The sequence below is a fragment of the Labrus mixtus genome, chromosome 13 (genome assembly GCF_963584025.1).
Source record: "Labrus mixtus chromosome 13, fLabMix1.1, whole genome shotgun sequence".
Taxonomy (NCBI): Eukaryota; Metazoa; Chordata; class Actinopteri; order Labriformes; family Labridae; genus Labrus; species Labrus mixtus.
In genome coordinates, this window is record NC_083624.1 from 27,140,992 (window position 1) to 27,166,608 (window position 25,617).

At 40.4% G+C, this 25,617-nt stretch overlaps 1 protein-coding gene across 2 annotated transcripts in view; it reads right to left on the reverse strand.

The window, feature by feature from the left end:
* Nucleotides 1–20,331, reverse strand: part of LOC132987453 (FERM, ARHGEF and pleckstrin domain-containing protein 1-like) — a 58,189-nt gene extending 37,858 nt beyond the window's left edge. The window contains exons 1-2 of one of the 2 annotated variants that reach the window (XM_061054536.1): nt 19,977–20,331; nt 14,986–15,192 (exon numbers count right to left, since the gene is read on the reverse strand). In XM_061054536.1, coding sequence (XP_060910519.1) covers nt 14,986–15,165 — 180 coding nt within the window. In that variant the 5' untranslated portion in view covers nt 15,166–15,192; nt 19,977–20,331. The remainder of the gene's footprint in view (nt 1–14,985; nt 15,193–19,976) is intronic. The other variant, XM_061054535.1, reaches the window with a different exon arrangement.
* Nucleotides 20,332–25,617: the final 5,286 nt, after the last annotated feature.

The window sequence follows — 25,617 nt, forward strand, 5'->3', positions numbered from 1 at the left end:
ATTCAGGAGGAACTAGCCCGAACAGTTCTGCCCAGGTGTCAAGTTACTTTGACACATAACATCAACGGCAGCATTGCCATAAGAATTTTAATAAGGGACTGTTTAAAACTTCAACCCTCTGCATGAACCATCCTGCGGCTGGAGCTGTGTCACTCGTTCTCCACAGTCTAACAAATATGGATGCTGTCCTGAGGTGAAATTACACATTTAAGGTTGTCGGCGCAAACACAAGCCGGCAAACAAATGTGGGAGCAGACACAGCTTCTGTGAAGGCAGCTGTTGCTCTATGTCTGCAGGCCATCAGGTCCAGTAGGAATTGGGGCTTCTGTGACAGCAGAATACCAATTTCTTTTCCACCGGAAGACAGAGCTAGACCTGTAACCATGGCAACATAAAGGAAATTGTGATTCCTAATCTCCGAGAAAGAATCATCCGAAGCAGAGAGGAAGCATGCGGTTCAGGTTAAATAGAAAATAACCTTAAAATAAAATGATGCTTTTAGCAGCATGGTGTTTAACTCCATCTCTGTGTGATAATGCTGCAATTACTGTGACCATAACCATGTCCTTTAAAGATAAAAATATATGGTTTGTTAACACCACACCCTCCACTTGGCTTCTCAAGCACATCCAAAACCATATCTATGTGATAAAAGGTTGTCTGACTTTAAGCCGACAGTCGAGGATGTACGACACACATGCACTAATATGGCTCTGGAAAAGGGAGCACTGGACTCGTGTTTACTGTGAGTACTGACTTTTAAAGGTTCACAGAGACTGAAACAACTCCACTCTGACTAATTCAACACCACATAAACAATAGATGAGAAGTGAACATGAGTGTGCCTGTGAGTAAAAGGTTTAAAGCACAAGCAGCTCTCTCTTAAATGTCTCGGGTTTGAATGCAGGCCTGCTGTTCGTCTCGCCAAGTGAGGTTAGCAAGCCAGCACTGGGTGCGACGCAGGCTTCCAGTCACACAATGCTGGCTCCATTTATAAACCAGGGAAGGTATCCATGGTAACTTGCAGTATGCAAGTTGGCCGGCCTGCTCTGGAGGAGGTTCGGTTCAGAGGATTGGATAAAAAAAATGTGTCAAGAGTCTGTCTACAAAGCACTGACCTTTGAGCTGACATGGTTATAAACAGTTTTTACATTTAAGATTTGCTTACACAGACCATGAAAGGTAGCAAGTGGACCTTTTTACAAGTTCAATTTAAAGATGCTTTCAATTTAAAAGCTTATATATATATTATATATATAATATATTTATAATAGCCTAAATATCCTAACAATAGCCAATAATAACCGCTGAACTTCTACTTTTGGTGTAGTTATTTCAGAAGGAGTGTAGGCTGTGTAGTTCATTTATATGGATAATAGATGAAGGTAACCCGTTAATCATTATCCACTTTCAGTGTTCAGCAACATCAAATCTACATGTATGGACCATCAAATGTATATTTTCTGAATTCATTTTTATATATTTGAGTTATATATGTCTCTGAGGCCATGTTCATTTGTTTTTGGTCTTATAATATTCTAATAACTGTCATTTACAATAATGTCATATTTTGGGAGCTGGGAAGACAGTGTCAACCATTTTGGCCTAAAAAATAAATGAAAAAATTAACTATCCATTTTTTTTTTGTTGCAAAAGTAAAGATTCAGTTTATTTTCTGTGAGTTTACTTTTCATTTTCAGCAATAATTACCTATCTTTTACAACAACAGTCCAGAATGGAAATATCTAATGGGAACCTCTTAGTGATTTGGTTTATAGTACTGACTAAAAAAGTTTTCAACTGTTTTCACAAAAATTAAAAAATGTTTAAACTTAATGAAAAAAACTGTAATTGTCATGCTCCCTTTCAATATATCACTCGTTTAGAATGACACAGCAATATTGTTAAAACAAATATCTCTAACATACTGTGTAAGTAATTTCATAAATGTCACTATTAACATAATTTCCATTTCTCATCCCTTTAATGCTGCATGCCTGTCTTGTTACATTACCTTGTTATGCTGTAAAGACTTTCATAAAGATATCAGGAAGTTAAATATCAAGATGAGATCAGTGAAGTCAACTTTCATCATGATGCATGATTCTGATTTTCATGAAGCCTCTATCAAACAGTATCAGTGTGTTATGTGTAAGGGCATTAAGAGAAAAGCAAAACGTAGTATGTTACACTACTGGTTACTCAGCTTTAACTGTGTGACTCTGTGTAAAAATAATGATTTAATTCACATGTTTGACGTCAAACTGTGCCGTGTAACTGCTCCACTGACATCACAGTCATTCAAGTGTAATTCAACTAACCGAGTATATCTGAATTAGGCTAAATGCTTCCATGCTGCCTCTCTGTTTAAAGCACGTCAACAGAGTTTATGTGAATGAGCACCAAGACAGCATTTCTACATAATGGGCTTAAATGAAATAAATCAAGTCAGTCATTAAAACCACAAGACCCGTGTCTCCAGCAGGAAACTAAAAACAAGATGATTAGACACACAACCCCAATTCTACTTCTGTAAAAAAAAGAAATGTCTGCAGAGAATGCATGTTAACACAAAGAAAGAGAGGACTCACAAGAAATGGTACCATGAAACATTTATATTAATATGAAGCACACTGCAGTATGTACAGTCAACCAAAGACGTATCATTAAACATGGCTGACCTTTTTATTCTACTTCCAAATCACAAGGACACAAAACGATCCCAATCTGCCATAGGAAGCTATTCAGCATCAACAGATTCTCCATACTCTGACATTTGTGTTGAAGGACTCCAGAGACCTGGCATGACCCGAATAAGACCAGCCCCCCCCCCCCCCCCCCACTGGTTGTGTGAAAGCGATCGCCCCCTGGGACAAATCCTTTGAAATCTATTAAGGGGCATTCCAACACTGACAGAGCTTTGATTCTTCAAGCAGCGGACTTTCGCACATCACTTATCAATAGAGACAGCCAGAGAAAAGCTCAGACGCAGAGACAGAAACTGAAAAGGAAAACTGACTTGCTCAAGACAGGAAGAAGACAAAAAACCACTTCACTCATCTTTAAGAGTTTGACTGTGTCATCGCTGCAGGACAGATAAGATATTCTACTTTGCTTTTATTCTCAACGGTGGCTTATGCAACAGTTTAATAAAGAGGAGAGGAGCGATTGCTGTCGGGTCAATACCTTTCCAGCAGGCATGTGTGCAGCCGGGGCTACTGCTCTTTTTTTTCCCCTTCCCTCTATCTAACACACACACACACACACACACACACACACACACACACACACACACACACACACACACACACACACACACACACACACACACACACACACACACACACACACACACACACACACACACACACACACACACACACACACACACACACACACACACACACACACACACACACACACACACACACACACACACACACACACACACACACACACACACACACACACACTGACGTCCATCCCTCAGTCGTTGTTTCATTCATCCTCTCTCTCCCTCCCACACATCTACCCTCTATCTACCCAAGAGACCCCAAATTCAATTACAGCAAGGCGGCAGCGGTGGGAGGCGGCCTCAAATGCACAGGTCCAGCTGAGAGGAATTCTGATATGCAGCATGTCAAGCAAATGCATCATGGGAAGTGACTTCACTGCAGGAAGAGGTACGGCACTTACACAACAAAAAGAGCAAGAGGAAAATGAAGCAATTTCTGTTTTAATTACCAATGCACATGGCTGAAAATACATCATAAGAGATGCAGAAGCATACATTTCCAACTGATTAAAACATTTGAGGAGATGAGAGCAGAAAAGGCGAAGCAAGAGCGACCTGGGTACAATCAGGCTCTACAGGATAAGGACCCAACGATATCACACTGCTAGCCGGGTCGGACATGTTAATTAGCCAGCAGAATCTCAATGAGAAATTCATAATTCATTAAAGAGGGGCTGCAAGCTGAGGCGAACCAGCTCCCATGAGGGTTTCACCCTTTATTCAAGACCAGGAGGAGGACATCCCAGAGAGAGAGAGAGAGTGTGGGGATAAGCTTTGAGCCACGCCCATCATGTATTGTGATGTCTACCTGCCCTGATAACACAGTGGGGTACAGCACCACAGCTCAAGAGCTTAATAAAAAGATCAGAAAGCTGTCATCAAAGGCTAACATTCAATGGAATAATATATGTGCATAGGCGAGAAAAGTCAGAGGATCCACCTCCATGCACCCGTCACTAAAACCCCACAAAGACATCACAGGTTGTGTTTGCATCCGCATCATCCTGTCTTTGTATAATTGACACCCGGGCCAATAGAGCCGACTTCTCTGCCGTCTGAAGCAAAACAAACACAAGCATCTTCCACCAAAGAGACATCCATCTTGGTTACCATAGGAACAGAGCTTATTATAAGGGCATCACTTTCCCCAGAGCACCTGTGTGCACGGTATAGAAAGCAGAACAGCATCAGAATTAAACTGACAGCTTTAGTGACAGCTTTCATCAGGGAACTGCAGGATTGTCTTGATATGAATTGTACAACTAAACCAGGTCTGTTTACTAGTGTTTTATGGAAAATGTTATGGTGGCATATGATGTACCATTTACCTAAAAATAGAAGTCAAACGCTCAAACGTCTGTGGCAGGAAACCACTTAAACGAATTAGGAAATCATAACAATATATTTTAACAATATACACTTTACACTGCTGCCATTAATTCCCTCATTCTGGAAACAATGCTGCTGATGGAATTGGAATGCTGCAACTTCAAAAGATAAAAAGAAAATAGATTGCTGTGGCGTGTCAAAGGTTGCTCAGGTAAAGTACAGAAAAGACAAAGCAAACCCTAAGTTTTGATGGTACGGCTTGGCCTCTTTTTCAAGATTTCAGTGGAATTTATCGGCCTTTTCTCCATAAAAAACACACACAGGGGAACAACATTGTGTCCCTGTAGTGCATGCTGTGCTGTACACTATTAAGTCGAGATGCAATAACAGGAGATAAAGAATGAATACAAATACATTAAAGTGCAAGAAGTATGAAACTGAGCAAAGTGTGATGAATGAAAGAGGGAAGGATGTAATAAAGAAGATAGTTATAAAAGATACATTTTAAATCTCTTTAAAGAATAAATTGAAAGGTTTCTATTTTATTTGTTGCTGTGTCTGCTACATATTCTTGGAGATATCTTCAATCCTACTATACAATCTGTAAAGTTGATCTGATGAAAATGCCGTTTATGCAATTTTCAGAGTCTTCCTGCTTTTTAGTATTCTCAGCCACCTACCAGCAGATCATTTCCACTGTTGCTCATCTCCTGTGTTTCTCATCTGCCACAACCCAATTACATTTCAGGATGTGAGGGAGGAAGATGGCTGTACATGGAAATACAACCCCCCCCCTACTCGTCATCCTGCTGTGGGATTTCAATTTCATGCCATGAGAGAAAAGGCAACAGAGGGTTCAGAGTTCATGTGAGGAAAAGTACGAGAGAATTTTCAGGCAGACGACAGTCAGTGAGAGCAAGAATGATGCGAGGCACACAGTCACATTTCTGAAGACGTTTTATTATTTTCCAGCTTCACTGTGTCTCCCACAGCAGAGTGAAATCTGAATAAATAAAGCTTTCATCTCTGTACGACTGCCTGAGTGAGCCTACGAGACCACAGTCGCACACAATTCCTCCATTTATATTTTAATGCTTACATGAAGCATATGACCCCCTCCCCCCCAACAAATCCCTGCCACCCCAAACACAATGCCATCTTTGAGGGGAAAACTAGGTCAATCAGTGAAGAAAGCAAGAAGAGCTAATAATCCCTCAAAACTTATTGTCAGTCATATTTAAAGTCGAGGGATTAGAAGAACACAAAAAGCATACGGCGCGACTGGCTGTGCCTCCTAAATATGTTAGTCATAATTGATGTGCAGCAGCAGCGTACCCCCCCCCCCCCCCCCCCCATGCTTACTCTACACTCACATTAATGCTCCGCATGGAAAGCCGCCCTCTCGCTCCCTCCCTCCTCCAACTCCTCCCCCTTTGGCAGATATCAGTGGAAGACAGAACTCTGCAGCATGATGGCCGGCCCAGATGCACCTCTCTGTGTAGCCATGGCAACGCACACATAGACCAGCGTGATTCAATGTGGCCTTTTAAAAGAAGAACTTTGGTAGGGCTGGAATTCAAAGCGAAGAGATAGGATCATCCAAGGACTCACGCTAATGCTGCACAATGTCATTGTTATTATGATGTGAGCATTCCCAATAAACACATCATGAAAATCTGAATTTACTGCAATGTCACTCAGCATGTGTGTATTCTATCCCTTGGATGGAGGTCTAAGTATAATGCACATGCTTTCACATCATTTTACTGCAGTCAGATGAGTGTTTCGCCAGCAGCTACCCTCAGATTAACTGGTGCCAACTTTCTGATGAAAATAAATGTTTTTTTGAGATTCAGAAGAAACATCTTGCTAACAGCAGGTGTTGTGTAAAACATGAAGAAAAGCAGAGTTGTAGCAAATATGCAGTCTTCTTTTTTCCTTTCCTTATAGCACTCCATATTGTAATTGCATTATTGCACAATAATAACGCACATCACATATCCTGCAGACCTTAGTTTAAGAAAGCACCTCAGAGGGAGACTACCCTCACCTCGAAGGTCGTGGAAGTGTTTTCTGCGCTTAATAACAAATCATTCCTCATGTTATGAGGCCACAAAGAATAAAAAAGACATAACACATTCGAGTGGGCTGAGCAAAAGTATTGGGAAATGCCTCCAGTTTTTACAAACAAAAAACAAGAAGTGTTTCTATTTTAAGCCTCCCAAAAGTGAACAAATGTAACCCGTTAGTAGAACAGACAGCAGTGACAAACATCAGTCGTCTGGTTGCTCCTAATTCCCAGCCATGTTGCTGTATGGAGGCCTGTCTCTGATTGTCTCCCCAGCAGGGCTGTAAACACTTTCCTGGTTGACATGACAGATAAAATCAGTGAGGCGTTTGTTGTATATCTGTACACATCTCTGACAGTCTTCTCATTCACTACTGCAGAGACAAGGTTATTCTGAACGAGCAGAGGTGAACATCACACTGGTCTTTATTTTCTTGCAACTTTTGACTTCCTGAAGCTAATTTTTTAATTCATTCTTCATTAAAGCAGCCTCTTCAACCCGTAAATGACTGTTTGCATTAAAGGAATGCAACAGTCACAGCTCAGTGAATCTTAGTACATCTCTCTGTAACTAATGCATGACTCATATTAGTGAATGGGTTGTGACAGTAATGAGTTTAGAAAACTCATTGACACGGTGTAAAAAGCTAGGAGAGAGTTGGATTCCTGTCTTTTGGCTGCAGAGCCGCTGTCTCATTCTCCCAAACGCTTCAATCAACAGCCAATCAAATCCCATTGGTATTCAGCCAATGACAGCTCATCTAGAAAAAAAATTGGAGCCAAATCATCCTCTGTGCCCGAATGGTTCAGCCCTCCTCGTCATGTTCTCCCCCTGAAGCGCTGTGAGGCTGGGGAAGCAGAGTGTGTCGCCACCACAGCTCTGAGTTTAACAGGATTTAACTTACCGCTTCAACACTAGACCGTCTTCCTTCCTCTCAGCGCTGCCTCTCTATACAGTAGACATGTCGTATTTGCACATACACAACATGAAATAGGAGATACTGAGAACCTCTGGTGGTATGTAATGCACTCAAATAATGTGTGGCTTGAATTTCAATGACCCTGACCTGTCTCTCTGTGCATTGGAGATATTGTAAAGGAAAGAATCTGAGGTTGTTTACATACATTCAAGCTTGAATGTTATTGCTGTAATGATTATTATACAGATGGTTACTTTATGACAATTATAACAAAACTAATAATTTCTAACGGCAAAAAAAATCAAATAAAGAACCAATAGTTTGGCCCAGAAAACATGCCTTACCCCTTTAGTGGTGGCACAGCTAGGGCTGCACTTACATACATTTAATGTTGTAAGTGTTCTGTTCTCAGATACAAAGCCAGCCGCTTCCCTTTGTTTCCAGCTTTGATGCTAAGCTAAGCTAATTTGCTTCTGGCTGTAGCTTAATTTTTCATCAAACAAAAACAACCAGTCTTGATCCTCTTACTCAACGTTAAGCTTGAGAGAATGTTGTTCTCATAGCTACTCGACATCTGTGCATTTATATCTAAGTTACAAAAACATTTTCCCAACTCATCTCGAGATCCTTATCTTAATCGATCAGTAAAATGCTTGATGTCAAGCATTATTCATTTAGACCAAGATTTTGCCATAAAAGTTTTTGTTTTTGTCAAATCCAGAAAATATTGTGTTTAGACCAAAGAAGTAACCAAATTACTACAATTAAGAAGTTAATCAGCAAATGATTTCAGCTGAGATAGCATCAGTTATTGTTCCAGTACTGTAACTCACCTAATATTGGAATATCTGAAACTTTAAAAGACTTTGATGGAATAAATATTGACTGCGGTGAGTAATAATGTTGGTGGTGTATAGATTCTTCAAACTGCCAGAACACATATTTATGTAATTTTATAGACAAATAATGGCAATAGCATGTATGTCGAATACAATTAGTACCTTGGTCAAACATTGAGCATTAGTGATTCCATCGTTTTCTATTTATTTAACCTTTAATTGAAGACATGTGAGACTGAATATATATGTGTACCTGTAATAACAGGCTCTCATTGATCCACAGGTGTCATTAGAGCGGAAACATCCCTGCTCCTCCTCCATGCTGCAGGCCAGTCAGTCATTAAAGAGCCATCATAAAGCTGCAGAGAACAGAGCTGAAAGAAGCCCTTCATCATGTTTCCACTCATTATTTCTGGACCTCACTGCCTTTCAGAGGACAACAAGGCAAGCCGGAGCTTTTCTAATTGCTTTCTGTCACAATGAATGGGTGTCAGCATATGGGGGACAGAGTGGTGACTGCTGGGGATGGTGGTAAGCCTTCTCTGGACTGGCATCAGAGTCCTTCCATTTGAGACATGACCCCCTTTAGCCTGGGTGGTCTCTGCTGCCCTGGTTTCTCATGCTTTGGTTATGGGAATGAGGGAAAAGGAGAATCAGATGGCTTTTTTTCTGTGGCCCAAAAATAGCTTGAAAACCTCTGGTCACAAGCACAGGAGATTTAATCTCATATCTCCCTCAGTGCTCACCTCTGTTTCTGCCCCTGCTGTGACGAATGTTAGAAACGGTGGTGATAAAGTATGGGTCCAGCCATGGGAATGATGCATTGAGATCATGGACAGCGTGGTCAGCTTCTGGGTAGAAGATGAATTACACCCTGTCACATGGACTCTGTAGCTGATATGACCGTGACTCAGTCGGTCAACCTCGGACATTTAAGAAGCTACTATAGAGCCATGCACCGCGGGCTCCAGTGCTTTCTAGTATCTGCAGACAAATCAGAGTGTTATATGTTATAATGATGGATTATCAGAGGGGGGCACAGACTGGGCACAGACACAGCTAGGAGGGGAGCCAAAAACAGTTTCATCTTTTATCTGTTCATTTGTAATCCGAGCTCACTTATCAAAGCTGATTCTGAAGAAATCATCATCCGCAAAGTACAGTCTTTCAGTCTTTAGACAGTTAAGTCTATATTCTGGTTAACTACACATCTTGCAATGCTTCTCAATAGGTGTACAATTATAGTACAATAGTTCTCCTTTAACAAAAAATAATTTTAATCCATATAACAGTTTGTTTCTGGTATTTTTTTAGTGCGTACCTGGGTGGTGTTCCAGCCCAGTGTGGCTCTAAATGTAAATTTAACTTTTGCTTGTGTAATCATCTGCTGTAGACAAAATTGTTATTAGAGGAGCGTTGCAATAGATTTCAGGCTAATGAGATTCTACTGGGTAAAAATCCAGCATGGAGAGCAAATGAAAATGCCAAGAGTTGATGGGGTCTCTAATTAATGAATTGAAGATTTTTTTTCACTGCAGAGTAGCCTTTAAAAAAGGGACTCTAGTGTGACTGAAATGGACAGAGCAATGGCTGGAGAGGACAGACATGCAGTCCTCAGTGGACCATTACAGTTAGAGAGGAAAAGCAGAAGTACAACATAAGAGAGAGTTATGTGTGAATTTCTAATGTTGAGAGCTGACGTTGAAGTGGAACGTTTTAATTCTGGGGTTGTATTAGTGAGTATTCTAGCAGTAAGGTTTGGCTAATGGAGCCTGACTGTTTCCCTCATTCACAGGAATGAGCATGACTCTCCTCACTCTGCTCTGCCTTCATCATCCCATCCCCCCCATCTCCTAGCCCCTTAAATCCATGCCGCAATCACACTCTGCGCAGGCAACTTCTGCAGAGCGTCTACCAGCCATCAGCAAACATGAGCGTCAAAACATCAGCACACAAGCAAGTGTGTGCCGGCCTGAGGATTGCACGCAGGCCGAGGGCTACAGTCTGGATTTCCTGCTCTAATGAATTCTGCGTGAGCAAAATCGACAGAAACAAGCTGCCCGTTTTAATTTGAGAGTGAATCCATAAAAATCTACAATTAAAAAAAAGTGCTTCTAGACAATTCTTGAGGCTCAAATTAGCTTTTTGAAGCGCCGTCAGTCTGTACAGTAAAGGTTTGTCTAGTCAAACATCATCAGCATCAACAGACGTGTGTACACAGTCAGAGTGCTAAGTAGGCCACAGCATGGTATGTGACCCATGAGATGGCTCCATGGCCCCCTTTCTGTTTCTCAACCATCTGATATTCTGTCCGCTGAGGTGGAAACTTACCCCTCTGAGCCAGAGGAACAGGAACTGAAGCTTTTGGTATCAGTTACGAGGTGATGTTAGATGCTCTACATTTTCTTAAAGAGGCAAATTTAAAAAAGAAATCCTTGCTGCAGTCATTCATCCTATAAAATCAAATCACCTGAGATGAACTGCCACTTCCCTACAAACAATACAGTATGTTCCTGTTGTGAAATTAAAGACTTGACAATTGCTTTCCAAACGTGTTCTGTAGCCCATGCAGTTCTCTCACTCTGACGCTGCCGGGGAGAGATTAACATCAGCGGGATCTGAGCCAAGTTGGCGTTAGCTGCGTCTTCTGTAGCCTACATTCCAGCTGTAGAGAAGCTGAGGGTTTTTTTTGGGATGAGACAAATATAAAGAAAGTTACTGCTAGAGTTGAGCAACTTGCTCTGTGCATCCAAACATTGATGCACATCATACTCGCATGATGTATCAACTCCAGCAAAGGTTTATGCAGCAACCAATGCACAACAGTTAGTTACCAATAGTCTCAGATATCAAAGGGCTGGTTGTCTGAATGGTAATGGATGTTACAGCAAAAATAATTTGTCAACATTGATCAAGCTGTTACCTTGGAAACAGGTTTATAAAATACAACAAAAGGTACAACTCTCAGTCGTCTGCTATCACACTGTCTGTTGCATGATAAATGGAAATGTGCAGATAAATGTTCATCATTCAAAGAACCTTGTCTTTTTAAATGTGAAGAAGTAGAAAAAGAAACAAGAGTTTTGTTTCATTTGGCAACAGTCCAGCTCAAGCCAGGAAGTTGATGAACCAGTTTGGGGAGCCAAATGACTCATCAGATATTCAAAAAGTAATATTATTACTGTTTACTTGTTTATTCTGCTTAAAGAACTGTTACACTCAAGGTCATGCTATTGTACTGAACATCAGCATGGTTGTGATTATCTGGCTCACAGCAGGCTGCATTGTGACCTTTGACCTGTTCACAGAAGAAGCAGAGTGGGATTTTCAGGCACAACTTCCAAGGTGCATGATGAGCGACAGGCTAGAAGAGGTCAAAAAGCAACACTTGTAGTATGAAGATCAACTTTATTAACAAATTAGACCTTCATCAGGGTCATCCTGGATGACAACAAGTGTTTCTGGAGCTTTTTGACCTCTCATGACCAGATCACAGCTGATGCTGATATTCACTATAACAGCACTGTTTTTTTGTAAACGCACATACATTGCACTCCATCTGTCTTAAAAAGCTTCAAGCACCCAGACACTAGGAAACGATATGTTTAGAGAACACTTGTAACAATGCACAATTTGACAAACTCAGCATCTTTTGCTCCTGTTTTGCATAGTTTTATTCTAGAACAGATACCATCTCTCAGTCCTTCTAGTGAGTCGACAATGGGGATAAATGTATTCCTAGGACACCTCTGGGCAAAAAAAAACTATATCAATCCCACTGAGATTTGTTTCTCTGCAGTGCTGACTTGAGATGGAAGAGATAATGTGTGTTAAATTGAGCATGAATAAAGCTTTCTGTTAGCCTCTCCTGAGCAGCACTCCCAGCTCTCAGTGTCTGCACGGCCCGTCTGCCGCAGTGACAACAATAATCGCTTTCTAGCTAACCTTTGCTACTACAGCCATTACGACGCTGCTACATCCAGAGTAAGGTCAACTTAGTGGAAGAGCCTGAGCCACACGTGCATTACTCACATGGTAGGAAACTTGCTCCTACTTGTACTCAAGTGAGTGACGGTTTTATCAAACTGTAAAAAAAAAAAAAAAAAGTCTAAAATGTTTCCACAAAAAGTGGAAAACTAAGACAAAGACAAGACATACTAAACTATTTTTTTGTAAGCAACGCAATATCATTTGTCTGTTTCAGAGCATATGTTCTGCATTTTTATGCAAGCAATATTTACTAGTTTACAATGTTACACTGATGTTGGAGCGTGAACAGCTAATAGATCCCAATGTTAGCTAGCATACAGAGTTTTATACTCAACTCAACATTAACTGCTGCTGCAAATCAGCTCAAACACAGCATCACAAAGATAAGCATGAAAAATAAGTATATGGATATTTGTCAGTCGTACATTGAATGAAAAAATATACAACATTAGTTTTAAAGGGTACAGCAGGTTGAATATACTCAGACATAAAACTCCCATAAAAATTCTACTATGTGCTCTCAGAACTCTGAGGTTGATACCTCCTCAGAGAGCCTCACAGAGCAGAGATTCACTGCAGGTTTTTACATATTACGAGCCCTGAAGCAGGCTGAATATAATCTCTTGCCCGCCTATGCCTTCTTGTATCAGATGAAGGCTGGATGATAGTTATTTTTAAAGACTAGCTCTAACTAGAAAGAAGTCAAAGCCAAAAGGAGATGCAGCACATAAAGCTCGGAGTCTTTAAAAACAGAGCACTAAATAAGTGTAACATTTCAAACCGTCTTGTTAAACTTGTCTTGGGGCTTTAATGCCTCGCCGAACCCAAAGTACACAAAAAAGCCAATGTGAGTTAACCGAGGGCACTTAAACTGGACCTCGCTGTGAGACTCGAGTAAGCCTGAAGAATTAAGCACAACACATGATACTCCCAGAAAGATTAGCAGTCATGCACAGGGAGCTCCGCCATGCTGTAGGAACAACATTTACCCACACTACCTTGAGAAATAGCCAGAAGGACACATCCAGCAAGATTCAAGATTCAAGATTTTTTATTTGTCACATGCTCATACAGATGTGCAGTGAAATGTAAGGACTGTTCCGCAAGGCCATACAATAAACACTCAAATTACTAATACACATATATACAGTAAAATAGAATATAATGTAAAAAAATAAAAAAAAGAATTATTTGAATGCACCGCACACTCACTAACTGTCAGTATAAAGCTCAGCACTTTCAGCGCCGGGTCCCATTCTTACACATTAAACACGTCCTCTGAGGCTGCTGCTCAATCTGTCTCTCCTCCATCACCACTTTCCACTCTCTTCTATCTACTCATCTCATTCTTCTCTCTCAGGCCCAGACACAGAATGAGGCTGGATTTTCTATTTTCACAGTCTTTTCCTTGATGTGCGATTCTGCAATAAATCAAGGACATCTTTCTCAAACTTGAAAAATTCTGAAGAATGCTGAGGGAATGTCAGCCTTGTGTGCAGTTGTCTTCTCATGAGTCCCAAAGAACTGAAACCTAACATGCACTCTGAATAAGTTTTTACATCTTACAGCTCTGTCAGAAAAATCAAGTCCCAGGGATTTGATTAAACAGCACAGCATTGTACCTTTGAGAACGTTCTTTGAGGGACTATTTTAAGCGAATGATTTACACCCTTTGGTAAACTTGCATTTTTATTTCAGCAGGAAGTGGTATGTTGGACTGACTCTTAATAAACCTAATAAAAGACAGAAGAATATGCTATAACCGGCTTTTTAGAGGCCTTACTTGTTAAGGGGGAAATGGAAGTTAATTTGGTCTTATCTTGAAAGCTTTTATAAAACATCCCCTCTTTAACAGAGTGAAACCCAAACAATAGATTCACAAGGATGTTCATATAACTTAAGTTAAAATGGTTTCTGCAAATCATCTTCTTTATGTGCCGACATTGAGTTATTTTTAGCTCGACTTATGCATTATCTGTGAAAATTGCCCGGACTACGAGGTCTAAATATAGATCTGTGTGATGAGAAAGTTAATCCTCTAAATCCTGAAATCATGAATGGAATTTAAACTGCAGCTCTTCTCTCTGAAAGACATTCAAAGAATATTGTTCTCTCTGTCTTTTCTAACGCCTGCTTTCACAGAAAGCACGTCATCAGCACACCAATGTGGGAGAGGACTGTAAAATATGACGGTGTCCATGGTTTCAAAAGAACATCCTGAGAGGATGTCAGAGACGCAGTGGAATAGAAGTGTGCCGTTTATGTGACACCAAAAGGAACAGGTTTGTGACAGTTAAGGAGATTAGGAGGCAGTGGACACAATAAACTGGAGGAACCCTGACATTACTAAAAGCTCCCTCCAATAGCATTCAATATCTTAACATCATGCAGTTGCCATGCCAACCTGTTTACCAGACTGCTGCTGCTATGATGAAAAGGGGAAATGCTTCTTGGCTACTGTGCAATAATGAAGAGTCCCAATTCCACATTAGTATTCTCGTCAAGAAATTGGCCTGGCCAATGGCGGGATTTTTACCAACTCACCGAGATGTCAAAGAGCTCCTCTGTGTCGTCTAACATGCGGACCCTTATGGTGACATGTCTACCGGGGGGCATGGCCGGGGGTCTGTGTCCAGGGTCCAGTGTACTGATGCCAAGAGTCTCTGGGGCTCCAAGACGCTGCCCTGCTCCTTGGGCGGTTGGCACGGGGTCTTGCTCTGCCATTGTGTGCTGCAGTGCTCACTGCCTGGCCTGCACAGAAGCAGAGTGGAGAAAGTCAGGGAGACAAAACTTGTAGTTTCATTTATTTTCCTCCATCTACACACAAACCCTATGAACACAAAATAATGCAGTTGAAGTGTTAGAAACGAACCTCCTCATACAGAGCATCGATGGGGGAGCAGGTGAAATTAAATCAATGTATCAGGGCCCAGAGGACGGGCTGCACAACATTACCTATCATACTAACAGGGCAATTGTGAATGCAGTATTTGCACTTACCGCTAATGGCTGATAATTGTTGCCTGTGGGAGAACCAATTAAAGTACAAAGAAAGATCAGAGCGTGTTCTTGATTTCAAAGCACAAATCATGCCGCCCTAATTTGATTTGACGAACAAATCAGGAGGCCACAGTGTAAAATCAAAGAGGCAATACAATGGCAATTCATGTTTTGTGAAAGTCGTAAAAGGCAGACATCAGGGCCAAAAACACAAGGACACCAAGTGCTCAGGTTTTAATTGGTGTCAAGTGCATTAAGGCAAATTCAACAGGACACTTTGAGATGAAATGCAAACTAAATGTGCAGCGGACTTGAGAAACTAGAAAGGAAAAGTAACAAAAAAATAGAATGAATACTTTACATTCAGTTGTGGTAACTGACAGTCGAGCTCTCATTCTGTTATCTTTAAGCTACACAGAGGAATTGTAGAGAACAGTTAGCTTTGCACATTCCTTATCTCAGTGATTTTCATGGGTTTAATAAAAGATGGGCAGTAAGCTAACTTGATAAGGACAACTTATATTCTAGTTTAAAAAGGATTCACATAGAAAGTTTCGAGTAAAAGTAAGCTTAAGCATTTGGAAAACTAGCTAAGATAGCTAAAAGGGGCCCTCTGTAAAATGAGTTAGCCACAGGGTACTATCGGTTGATATATAAGTAGGCCTAAAGGCTACAACTAGCTTAAAGCTATCTATGTAAAAATGCTGAAATAGCTAAAAGTAAGAGATGAACTGTCAAAATACTTCATATTCTTCACGGTTAAGAAGCTGAAATAGTTAGCTAAAAGTAAATTCTAAAACTTTGAAAATGCTAGCTCAGACTAAAGGATACTGAAAACAATGAACACAACAGTGTCATGGAGAAATAGCAAAAATAATGTACAAAGAGTAAGCTGAACGTAATGAATAAGAAGCTAAAACAGTTAGCTTTTAGTCACAGAGAAAGGGTTGAGATGGTAAGGTAAAGGTATGAATAAAATGTTAGTATATTTAGCCAAAAGTTAGAGCTAGCCATAGTCCTTAAATGGTATAATAACTAAACTAAAACAACGGATAACAAGTTGAAACAGTGCCTTAAAAGAAAAGAGCCTAATGGATAATAAGCCTAAAGCAATGGCAAAATGTTGAAATTCTTCAAATAAATGCTACACTGATCAAATAAATAGCTACAAGTAATAGTTTAACTGTTGGCCATATGAAGATTATTATTCTAGAGTAGGCCTACTTTGTAACGGATACTGGCTACTATTTGGAAAATGTACTTATTACACTTGAAATAATGGTATAATTAACTTTAAAGTAATAGATTGGAGTATAAAGCTATGAATAAAAGGACAAATATCTATATTTTACTATTATGTATGTATACATTGTATATGTATAGCTAGCCCTGCCATGTCCAAATCAAGGTCTATGTTCAGAATCTGTGTTGTTTTGCTAAAGTCATGGGCTCATATCTGTTCCATGAGTTGACACATGAGCAGGTCTTCACAGCCAGATCCCCCCAGGACCTGCTGTCCTGCTTAATTCTCACTTCATTGCACATTCCAGCAGCCTGATGTCATCCTGAGACCTCACCAAGTGCTTCATCAGAGCTCTGAGGCCAGTGGGCAAGTTGTTCAGACACTACAGAGGTGAGTGACTGCTGCCAAGTTTAAGCTGACCGCTGAATAAGGCGTTTAAAAGGAGAGGATAGAGTAATCCAGGAAGAGTGCATGGAAGAGAAAAATAGGCCAAGGACAGGGGATACACTTCTTTCTGTCTGGTGATGGTCTATGATGCACAGGGGACACAGAGGAACACTGCAGACTGTAATTTGGATGGATGTGCGGTAAAAACAGATACCACAAGCTGCCAATAAGAGCAACAAATATTGATTATTTTCATTACTAATCAATTACTTTGCAACTGACTGACTAATTGATCACACTGTATGTAATACGTTGTAAATCATCACACTGTTCCAGAGCTTAGTTGACCTTCACATAACTTCTTTTGTCCGTCCAATGATCCAAAAAACTTCAAAGGTATCCAAATATGTAAAAGACATTGTCATTGAAGTGATATAAAATGGAAAAAAAAAGCAAATATCCCAGATTTTGGCACCTTGAAACAGCGAATATTATGAATGCTGGCTTGGTTCATGACAGAAACAAACAATGCATTACTTTCACTTTGCTGTTAGTCTGCATATCAATGTCCTGATGATATTTGTTTCCATTAACTGACAGGGTTTGAGTCTTATGGCTGGTTCTTAAATATCAAGATCTGTTGACTTCAAAAGCAAAAATATCTGATCAAGTCCTTATCAGCTCTTCGCTCTGATTGGACTGGAGTAATACATAGCTAAATTAAACTTTGAATGTTTAATCTATATGACTGTAATACATGTGAGAGTTGTGTTATTTGACTTCCAGTTGTTCTTTATGAAATTACTCAGAGCTTTGGAGACCTATTCATGCTAAAAGCTAACATTAGGGGCTCAAAAGGATTTGGGTTTAACGGGCACATTCAGGAACAAAAAACTATAAACTTCTCACCACAAGGGCAAAAGTTTGTATAGAGAGCCCATTCTTCTCATTTGCACCTGTGTACACTGATGTCACAGGACAGTGGGTACATGATGTTGGAGTTCTTCAGCTGCACAGCACACAAACACTCCCCAGGGCTGATGGAAACCAGACAAAACGCTCTCACAGGGAATGGAAACACACACATATTTTAATTGAAAGCCCAGTCATTTACGACATGTGATCCTCTCTCAGACATTGCTCTGCGGCCCTCGCCTTGTTAAGTGACATTGTGTCATGCAGAGTCTGAAAATTCAAGACCTATTTGACCTGTGCATGCATGCTGTGTAACCAGACACTGTTCAAACAAAGCGGCAGTGAAACAGAGGACAGTGAAAGAGAAGACAGTGATTATTTCAGCCAACACGTAGCCTTCCCTGCACCAGGCATCATTTATCAAACAGGCTAGGTGTGTGTACCTCTGAATAGGTAACTCAGGTCCCAACAAAACACATTTATAATAATAATAATTTATATTTTATTAATCCCGTGAGGGGAAATTCATTTTTTACACTCTGTTTAATGAACATGCTACACACACATAGGCTGAAATACACACACATGCACAAACAGGATCCTTTGGATATGCACTAGTGGAGGGGTCTCAGAGTGAGGGGGCTGCCCACAGCGAGCGCTACAGAGCAGTTTTGGGGTTCGGTGCCTTGCTCAAGGGAACCTCGACAGTGCTCAGGAAGTGGACTGGCACCTCTCCAGCTACCAGACCATCTTCCAGACTTGGTCCATGCCGGGACTTGAGCCGGCGACCCTCTGATTCCCAACCCAAGTCCCTACAGACTGAGCTACTGCCGCCCCCATTTAGTGTCCAAATGTGCAGCTGGCACCTTATTCTCCAGAGTGTCAGAGCTGGGGGGACATTTACAGACCCCTGAGTGTTTCTCAGACTGTCTTTGAACTTGTTTGCTTGAAATTCCCCACAAGTGTGTAACATGGAGCTGTGACTGCTGGCTTAGGGTCTCTGTGGCTGTAACAGTGGCTCCTCTGTGCAGGGGCACAAAGGGCCCCTTGCTGCGGTCCAGCTCCGCACAGCTGGAATCTTTTAGTGACAGCTGAATGGCCAGAGGGCCGAGGCTGATAAAGCCGACTGTATATCTACCTGAGGGGAAGCTCCAAACAAAAAAAGAGCTCAATTTCCTGTGTGCTCTGCCACAGACACTGATACCTGGGTGTGGCTGGCATTGCCTGAATCACTTTAAGTTCACACTGTATTTCAGGCAACAACATGTGTTCATTAAGGGGAAAGAATGACAACCAACAGGATACATGCCTGTTGGAACCAGAGCTGGGCTGTCATTTGAGCCTCATGAAAAACAGCCTGCGTGATAATTGAGAATTCAGGGAAGAGAACGGTGAAATTAAGCAATCAGGGAGGGTTTTTCCAACTCATGCAGTCTGGTAGTATGTTCACACCGTTCATGTCATGTAGGTTAATAGAGCAGGCTGCATGTAATCCTCAGGACATTCACAGTCAGTACAGTGGATGTGACATTAATGCACTACATGGACTCACATGGGAAGCCTGTGGAAACTAAGACACTGATAGAAAATCCACACTTCCTGGATACATTTGGTTATTGAAAATGTCACACACACACACACACACACACACACACACACACACACACACACACACACACACACACACACACACACACACACACACACACACACACACACAATGAAGCAGCAACGACACATCGGCGACTGCGGCGTCTGCACACACATCCATACAGCTGAGGTATATGTGTGCTGGAGGACAAATAGGACAGTAATATTCTCTGCAGATGAAGGTTTCACACACTGATAGTTATTTTCCTCCCCAGAAATCCACAGGATCACAAAAGAACACGGCAAAGATACTCTCAGGACTTAACCCTAATCTCCTCAAACAAGTTGAATCACTTCCCTTTAGAGTGCACAGGGTTAAGAGAGGCTGCACGATTCTTACCCGTTCTCTGGAAAATGCAGGCTTGTCCACGCGTTATGTATATCCCAGCTGAAAGGAGATCTTTTACATCCACGTCCAGCGGTACAGAGTGGAAAAAGACGCCCCGGTTGAGTTCTAGATGCAGGTCGGACCGGAGAGGAGGCTTTCTGCGGTCGCCATGACGGACGACTGTGTGAGTGAGCCGGGGGAAGACACGGGATTACACAGAGCCGAGCGGCGGATCCACTCCCGGTGCCTCTGCTCAGACAATGAAGGAGGTGCAGCACCTCCACCTTCTCAGCAGCAGCGCGACACAGAGCGACAGCACCATCTAGCGGTGACTGCTGGAACAACCAAAAAACAGATGGCAAGCCACTTGTTCTCCAGCTTGTCTTCAGATGAAACTCTTATCTAAATGATTAGTTTGGACAAATATAACATCCGTAAAATGAGAATATTACCCTCCTGTCATTGTTTAAAATAAATATTCAATAATCACCTCATTATTGGAAACTTGAGCAATATGGCACAAGCTATTACATTATTAAGACATTTAATATTTGCACATGAACAGTGTTTCAGTATTATGAGAAAATATTTCTTGTTGTGAAATACTATGAATGTTTTTGTTGTTGTTTTGATTTAGGTATTTAATATTGAACAAATTGTTAACTCTAATTTGTCCATAGGTGTGATGAATGTGAGTGTGACTGCTTGTCTGTCTCAGACCTGTCAGACCTGTCAGACCTGTAAATGACTGGTGAACCGTCCAGGGTGTACCCCGCCTCTCACCCAATGACATCTAGGATCGGCTCCAGCACCCCTGAGACCCCGATGGGAAAAGCAGTATAGTTAATGGATGGATTAATTCACATGTTGGTTGTATTAAAGGTGCCTGACAATACTAATACAACTCAATAATGTCAATTACTGCCACCAAATGAATTCTGTCACAAAACAAATATATTTCCACTTGTACTTCCCATCAAAGAGGTTTAGGACAGAAAAATCCTTCTGTTTCAAACTGCCTCACAACTTCATACATTTTGTTTTATTCTAGCTCTCAAGCATGTCATGTCCAAAGTGAAGCCTGACATACTTGGCATCTCCATAAAAGTGAGTAAATATTCAAAATAAGTGATCTGCCAGTGAATTCTTCTTCTTCACTGCTGTTTTTAAACCATGTCTATTTGTATCATTGTGTAGTCAGAGGTGAGTTTTCAAACGTGTATAAACATTAAGAGTAAGAGCGTGAGCACACAATGTGAAGTCTCGTTATGTTTACACAGAGGGAAAAGATAAATGTTAAATGCTGTCAAACATTACCTATCTGAAGTAAAACAGATACTGTCTTATAGTCTGATAGTCTATCCCCTCCTGTATATCAGTACTGTATGTGTGGCCTGTGTCATCTGTCTGTTTACAGAGACAGGATCAGTCTTGAAACATCCTCACACCTAGACAGCATCAGTTGCCAGAACATTCTGCAGATCAGCTGTAAAACGTAATACTGTCTCACTATTATAAATGAAAAATGGCACATAGACACGAGCTTGAGTAGCTCTTTAGTCTTCTACTTGGACTACTCAGCACTCTTAACACCACAGGTCACATTCACACACTGGTTGCAGAAGCTGCTTTGTTAAGTTACATTACTTTTACTCTATCCCATTCATGCACATACACACACTGCTGACAGTGTCAGCTGGGGATCGAACCCCCAACCTTCCAGTTGAGAGACAACCGACCACTGATCCACAGCTGACGATACAAATAAAGCCTGTGGTGCTTCTTAGTTACTATACTACCACTCTGCAGACCTCGACTTGCACTATCCACTTCTAAAAGTTCAAACTAGCAATCACACAAGTGCTGCTGTTGACCAGCGTCTGCTCATTAACTTAACATCAGGACTGTTTAAACTACACCACATTGACACCAGCTGCACATCAGTTTAAGCTTTAGTCTTGTGACCTGACAAATGTTCTTGTGTTTGATGTCTAGAGGAAAACATTTGATTTCTTCTCTGTAATATCCAACAACCACTTGAGGATTGTTGAACAGCTGAAGTGTGTTTCTGATCTTGATGTGTTCGAATTCCTCGCAAAACAAAGAGGCTGAAATACGTTTAACCAGGAGCAGGTTTAGAAACATTTAAATGGCTGGATTAAATTGTTTTTTTAAAGACACAGGACACATTTATTAAATCAGTGAAATGTGTTTAGACTTGATTAAAATCCTTGTTATTGGTACTTTTAAAATGTGGATTGATTACAGCCACAATGATTATCCTTATAAATAAAATAATTCAGAATAAAAATGGTCTGAAAGGAGTAATATACATAAATGTTATAAATGTACTTTGAAAAGCAATGGATGAATTCTGACAAAAATGGCCGAGCACTCAGACATTTTTAAACCCCGCCATTCCTCCCAAACTGAGCAGCACGTGCGGATATTTGTAGTTATGCATCTCTCTTATTATGTTGTAGTTTTTTAAATTTCTTCACAAAAACAAAACAAAAAACACCTTTTCTTCTCTTTTTTTAATTTGGGCACTTTTGAATCTCTTTGATTTTTCCCTTTTTTTCTTGTCACGGAAACCTTTAAAAAAATGTCTGTACCAGTTGCGCAATTCTGTAATATGCTTCTGCATAGTGATCATTATTTTCTTATGGATAGCAGTCTCGGGGCATTGGCTTGAACACAGCCTCCACATCTCCCACTCCTCCATGCATGTAGCTGGGATGAAAGACAAGAATCATGTTGGGAGGCTAAAAATGCCATTATTTCCTTTTTTTCCCTTCATGTCTCTATTTCATGTCTGTAGCCCGCCCACCTTCTCCCTGGCAGGAGGAGAAGTCTCCTACGCATTGGTGATGTGGGACTGAAGATGGAGGATTCACACGGGGCGTCTTGGCAGCCTCAGTGGCCCTCTGGAGGCGCTGATTTGAAGCTGAGGATAACAACAGGAACATATCAGCTGTAGAGTGTGAAAATGACTGAGAGCTTCAGAGAAAACAAGCAGGACACAATGCTGTTTTGGATTAGTTATGTAAGCAGTCAAGATTTAGTGCCATGTTCTTGGTGAGCTCTCATCCAGTTATGTAACAAGAAATAATGAGAAAACACTGGTACACTTTTCTTTACATTCTTAGATTACATTAGATTATTTCATGATCTTTATTTATCTCCTTGTACTTTAAGCCTTCTCTATCAACTTAATACAACATTTTCAGCTTTTTAAACATATTAAACATTCACATTAAACATCAAATCCACCAGTACCTCGCAGTTGGAAAGCCCAATTCACTAACTTTTTAATTAATTCGACCCTTCTTTTCTTTTCTTCTCACAATTGATTTACCTTTATATCTAAAACATATACAGTATGCACATATTATCATGAAGACAACATACACTCTTAAATGTCCCTCATACTGTCTATCGAACATATCCTGGTCTTATGTAGCTTTGATCATTGGACATCATCTCCCTGCATAACCCTGTCATGCTTTATTATCATTTCTGTGCAGCACTTTCATCCCACAATAAAAAAAGAACACTACAAAAAAAACCTAATTTTATTTCAACACTGTGTACTCAAAGGGAAACTTTTCACATGGGACAAAAATCAAGCTTCAAGACCCCCATTAACACAACTTCCATTCACCCTCTGTGCATTTCCTGAATATAGCAATATAAAAACATGTAAACATGGAGCTTTTACAATTAAGGCCCTAAATATAATTCCTGCAAGACTTCAAATAGGAAACACAAGTTATTTGATATTTACTTGTATTCATAAATGGAAGTAAACTTCTCTGGGATAGTCTGAGTCAAGCTGGCTCCAGAGCATCACATGGCCAGCTTCACATTCTGCATTAAAGGGTTAGAACCTTGATGTTAGTGGATGTTTCCTTACCTAATAAAGATGTGACACAAGGTTTCTTTTTAAAGACAGAGTCTGAAGATGAGACAGTGAAGCAGGAGTCGCCTTAGCACCGTTATCACAGAAACTGAAAGAGAAGGTTTTTAGATAAAAGCGCCCTGCAAATTATGGAAATGAACAAGTCCCTGTAACACCTAATCCACTGACAGCTTGTCCTGACAGCTGAAGAATCGGAAACCACACACTACTCGTGAAATACAGACACTGCCACAACCAACTTAAAGACGTATTTGTATGCACATTATAGTTTGATCTTCCCTGCAATATTAGAATACATAAAAAAAACTCCATCTTTAACAGTGATGCAAGAATAATTATAATAATACCTTTATTTATACAGCACCTTACCAATAGTAAACCAATAACAGAACTTTGAATGAACACAAGATATCTGTGCTCAATCAAAGGACAAGCATCCAGTAAAGAAATCCCAACACCCCAACCAGGAAAAGAGAAACTGGAAAACAATAAGGAGAGATTTTGGAGAGAAAACTGGTAAGGCAGATAATAGAAATAATATACAATAGTAGACATTTTGTCTAGTGGGTCATTCTGCATTATGATTTATTTCATTTTTGATACTTTAAGCGCTTTTGTCCAGTTCAAATTTTGTATTTTTTCCCATTCAAGCAAAACATTAAATACTGGCCTAAAAAATAAGTTAATTCTTGATCTTTCAATGGTTAGTAACTACTGCTTCTATGGTTAAGAATAAAAAAAACTATACCTGTTAGAATGCATAGTGTAGTGAGTGACTATATTCTGTGTCTATTATAGGATAGAACTGTATATACCTATACAGTATATGAGTTTCTTAACCTTGACATATTTCCACAAAATCATCCATCTGTCTATTCATTTCACCTGACAGACACCTGAAACACAAATCTTAACATTTCCACACAATAACCTTCCCTGAGGTTGTCTTCACCTTAAGAAGGGATGGAAGATGGAAATGAGATTCTATTTCTATTTTAATCTCTGCAGCAGCAGCAGGAGCAGACGCTGCATCTCCTCCTGTCCTGTCACTGCTTCACACCAACTTAGAACACCAGGTCATTAGAGCCAGAGTTAGACTTTTACATTCCTGCAGCCCCCACTGATCCAGTCAGTCTGGACCATATCTGGGCCCACACACGTACACACACACAGTGCACCAACTACAGTCTAACATTCAGGTTTGGCCCACTTAAAACCGTACTGCTTGCACTGAGACAGTATATTCTAACAGGTGCTGTAAAAGGGTGAAAAGTAAATGTCGATTTATTTAAACCTTGAAAGGCTGTGTACAATTTACAATTTACAATTTTATACACTTACCTTACATGTTGTTGAGAAAAGGTTTGTGATCTCTTAAATGTTGGCTGAATCACACCACAGATTAGTTTTTGAAAGTCTTCAAAAGGTGCACTTTTCTCCCATGAGACCATTCTTTCTTCAGTGTTTACTAAACAAAAACATCTTCAGAATCTCAAAGCCTTAAATGAAATACAATAAAAACACTTGGCACCCTGAAAAGTCAAAGCACAATATGTTACAGTTTTTGATTTACTTACTGATGAAGGCCTAAATTATTTTGCTTCTTTAATCTGCTTTAAATTCAATCTAAACAAAGCATCAGTGTAAACCCTTGATCTTAACCTTAGGCCTTTCCTAGTTAGAGTGTCAACCTTTGTATCAGCGGAAGATATGCAGGGGCAGATCCAGAGG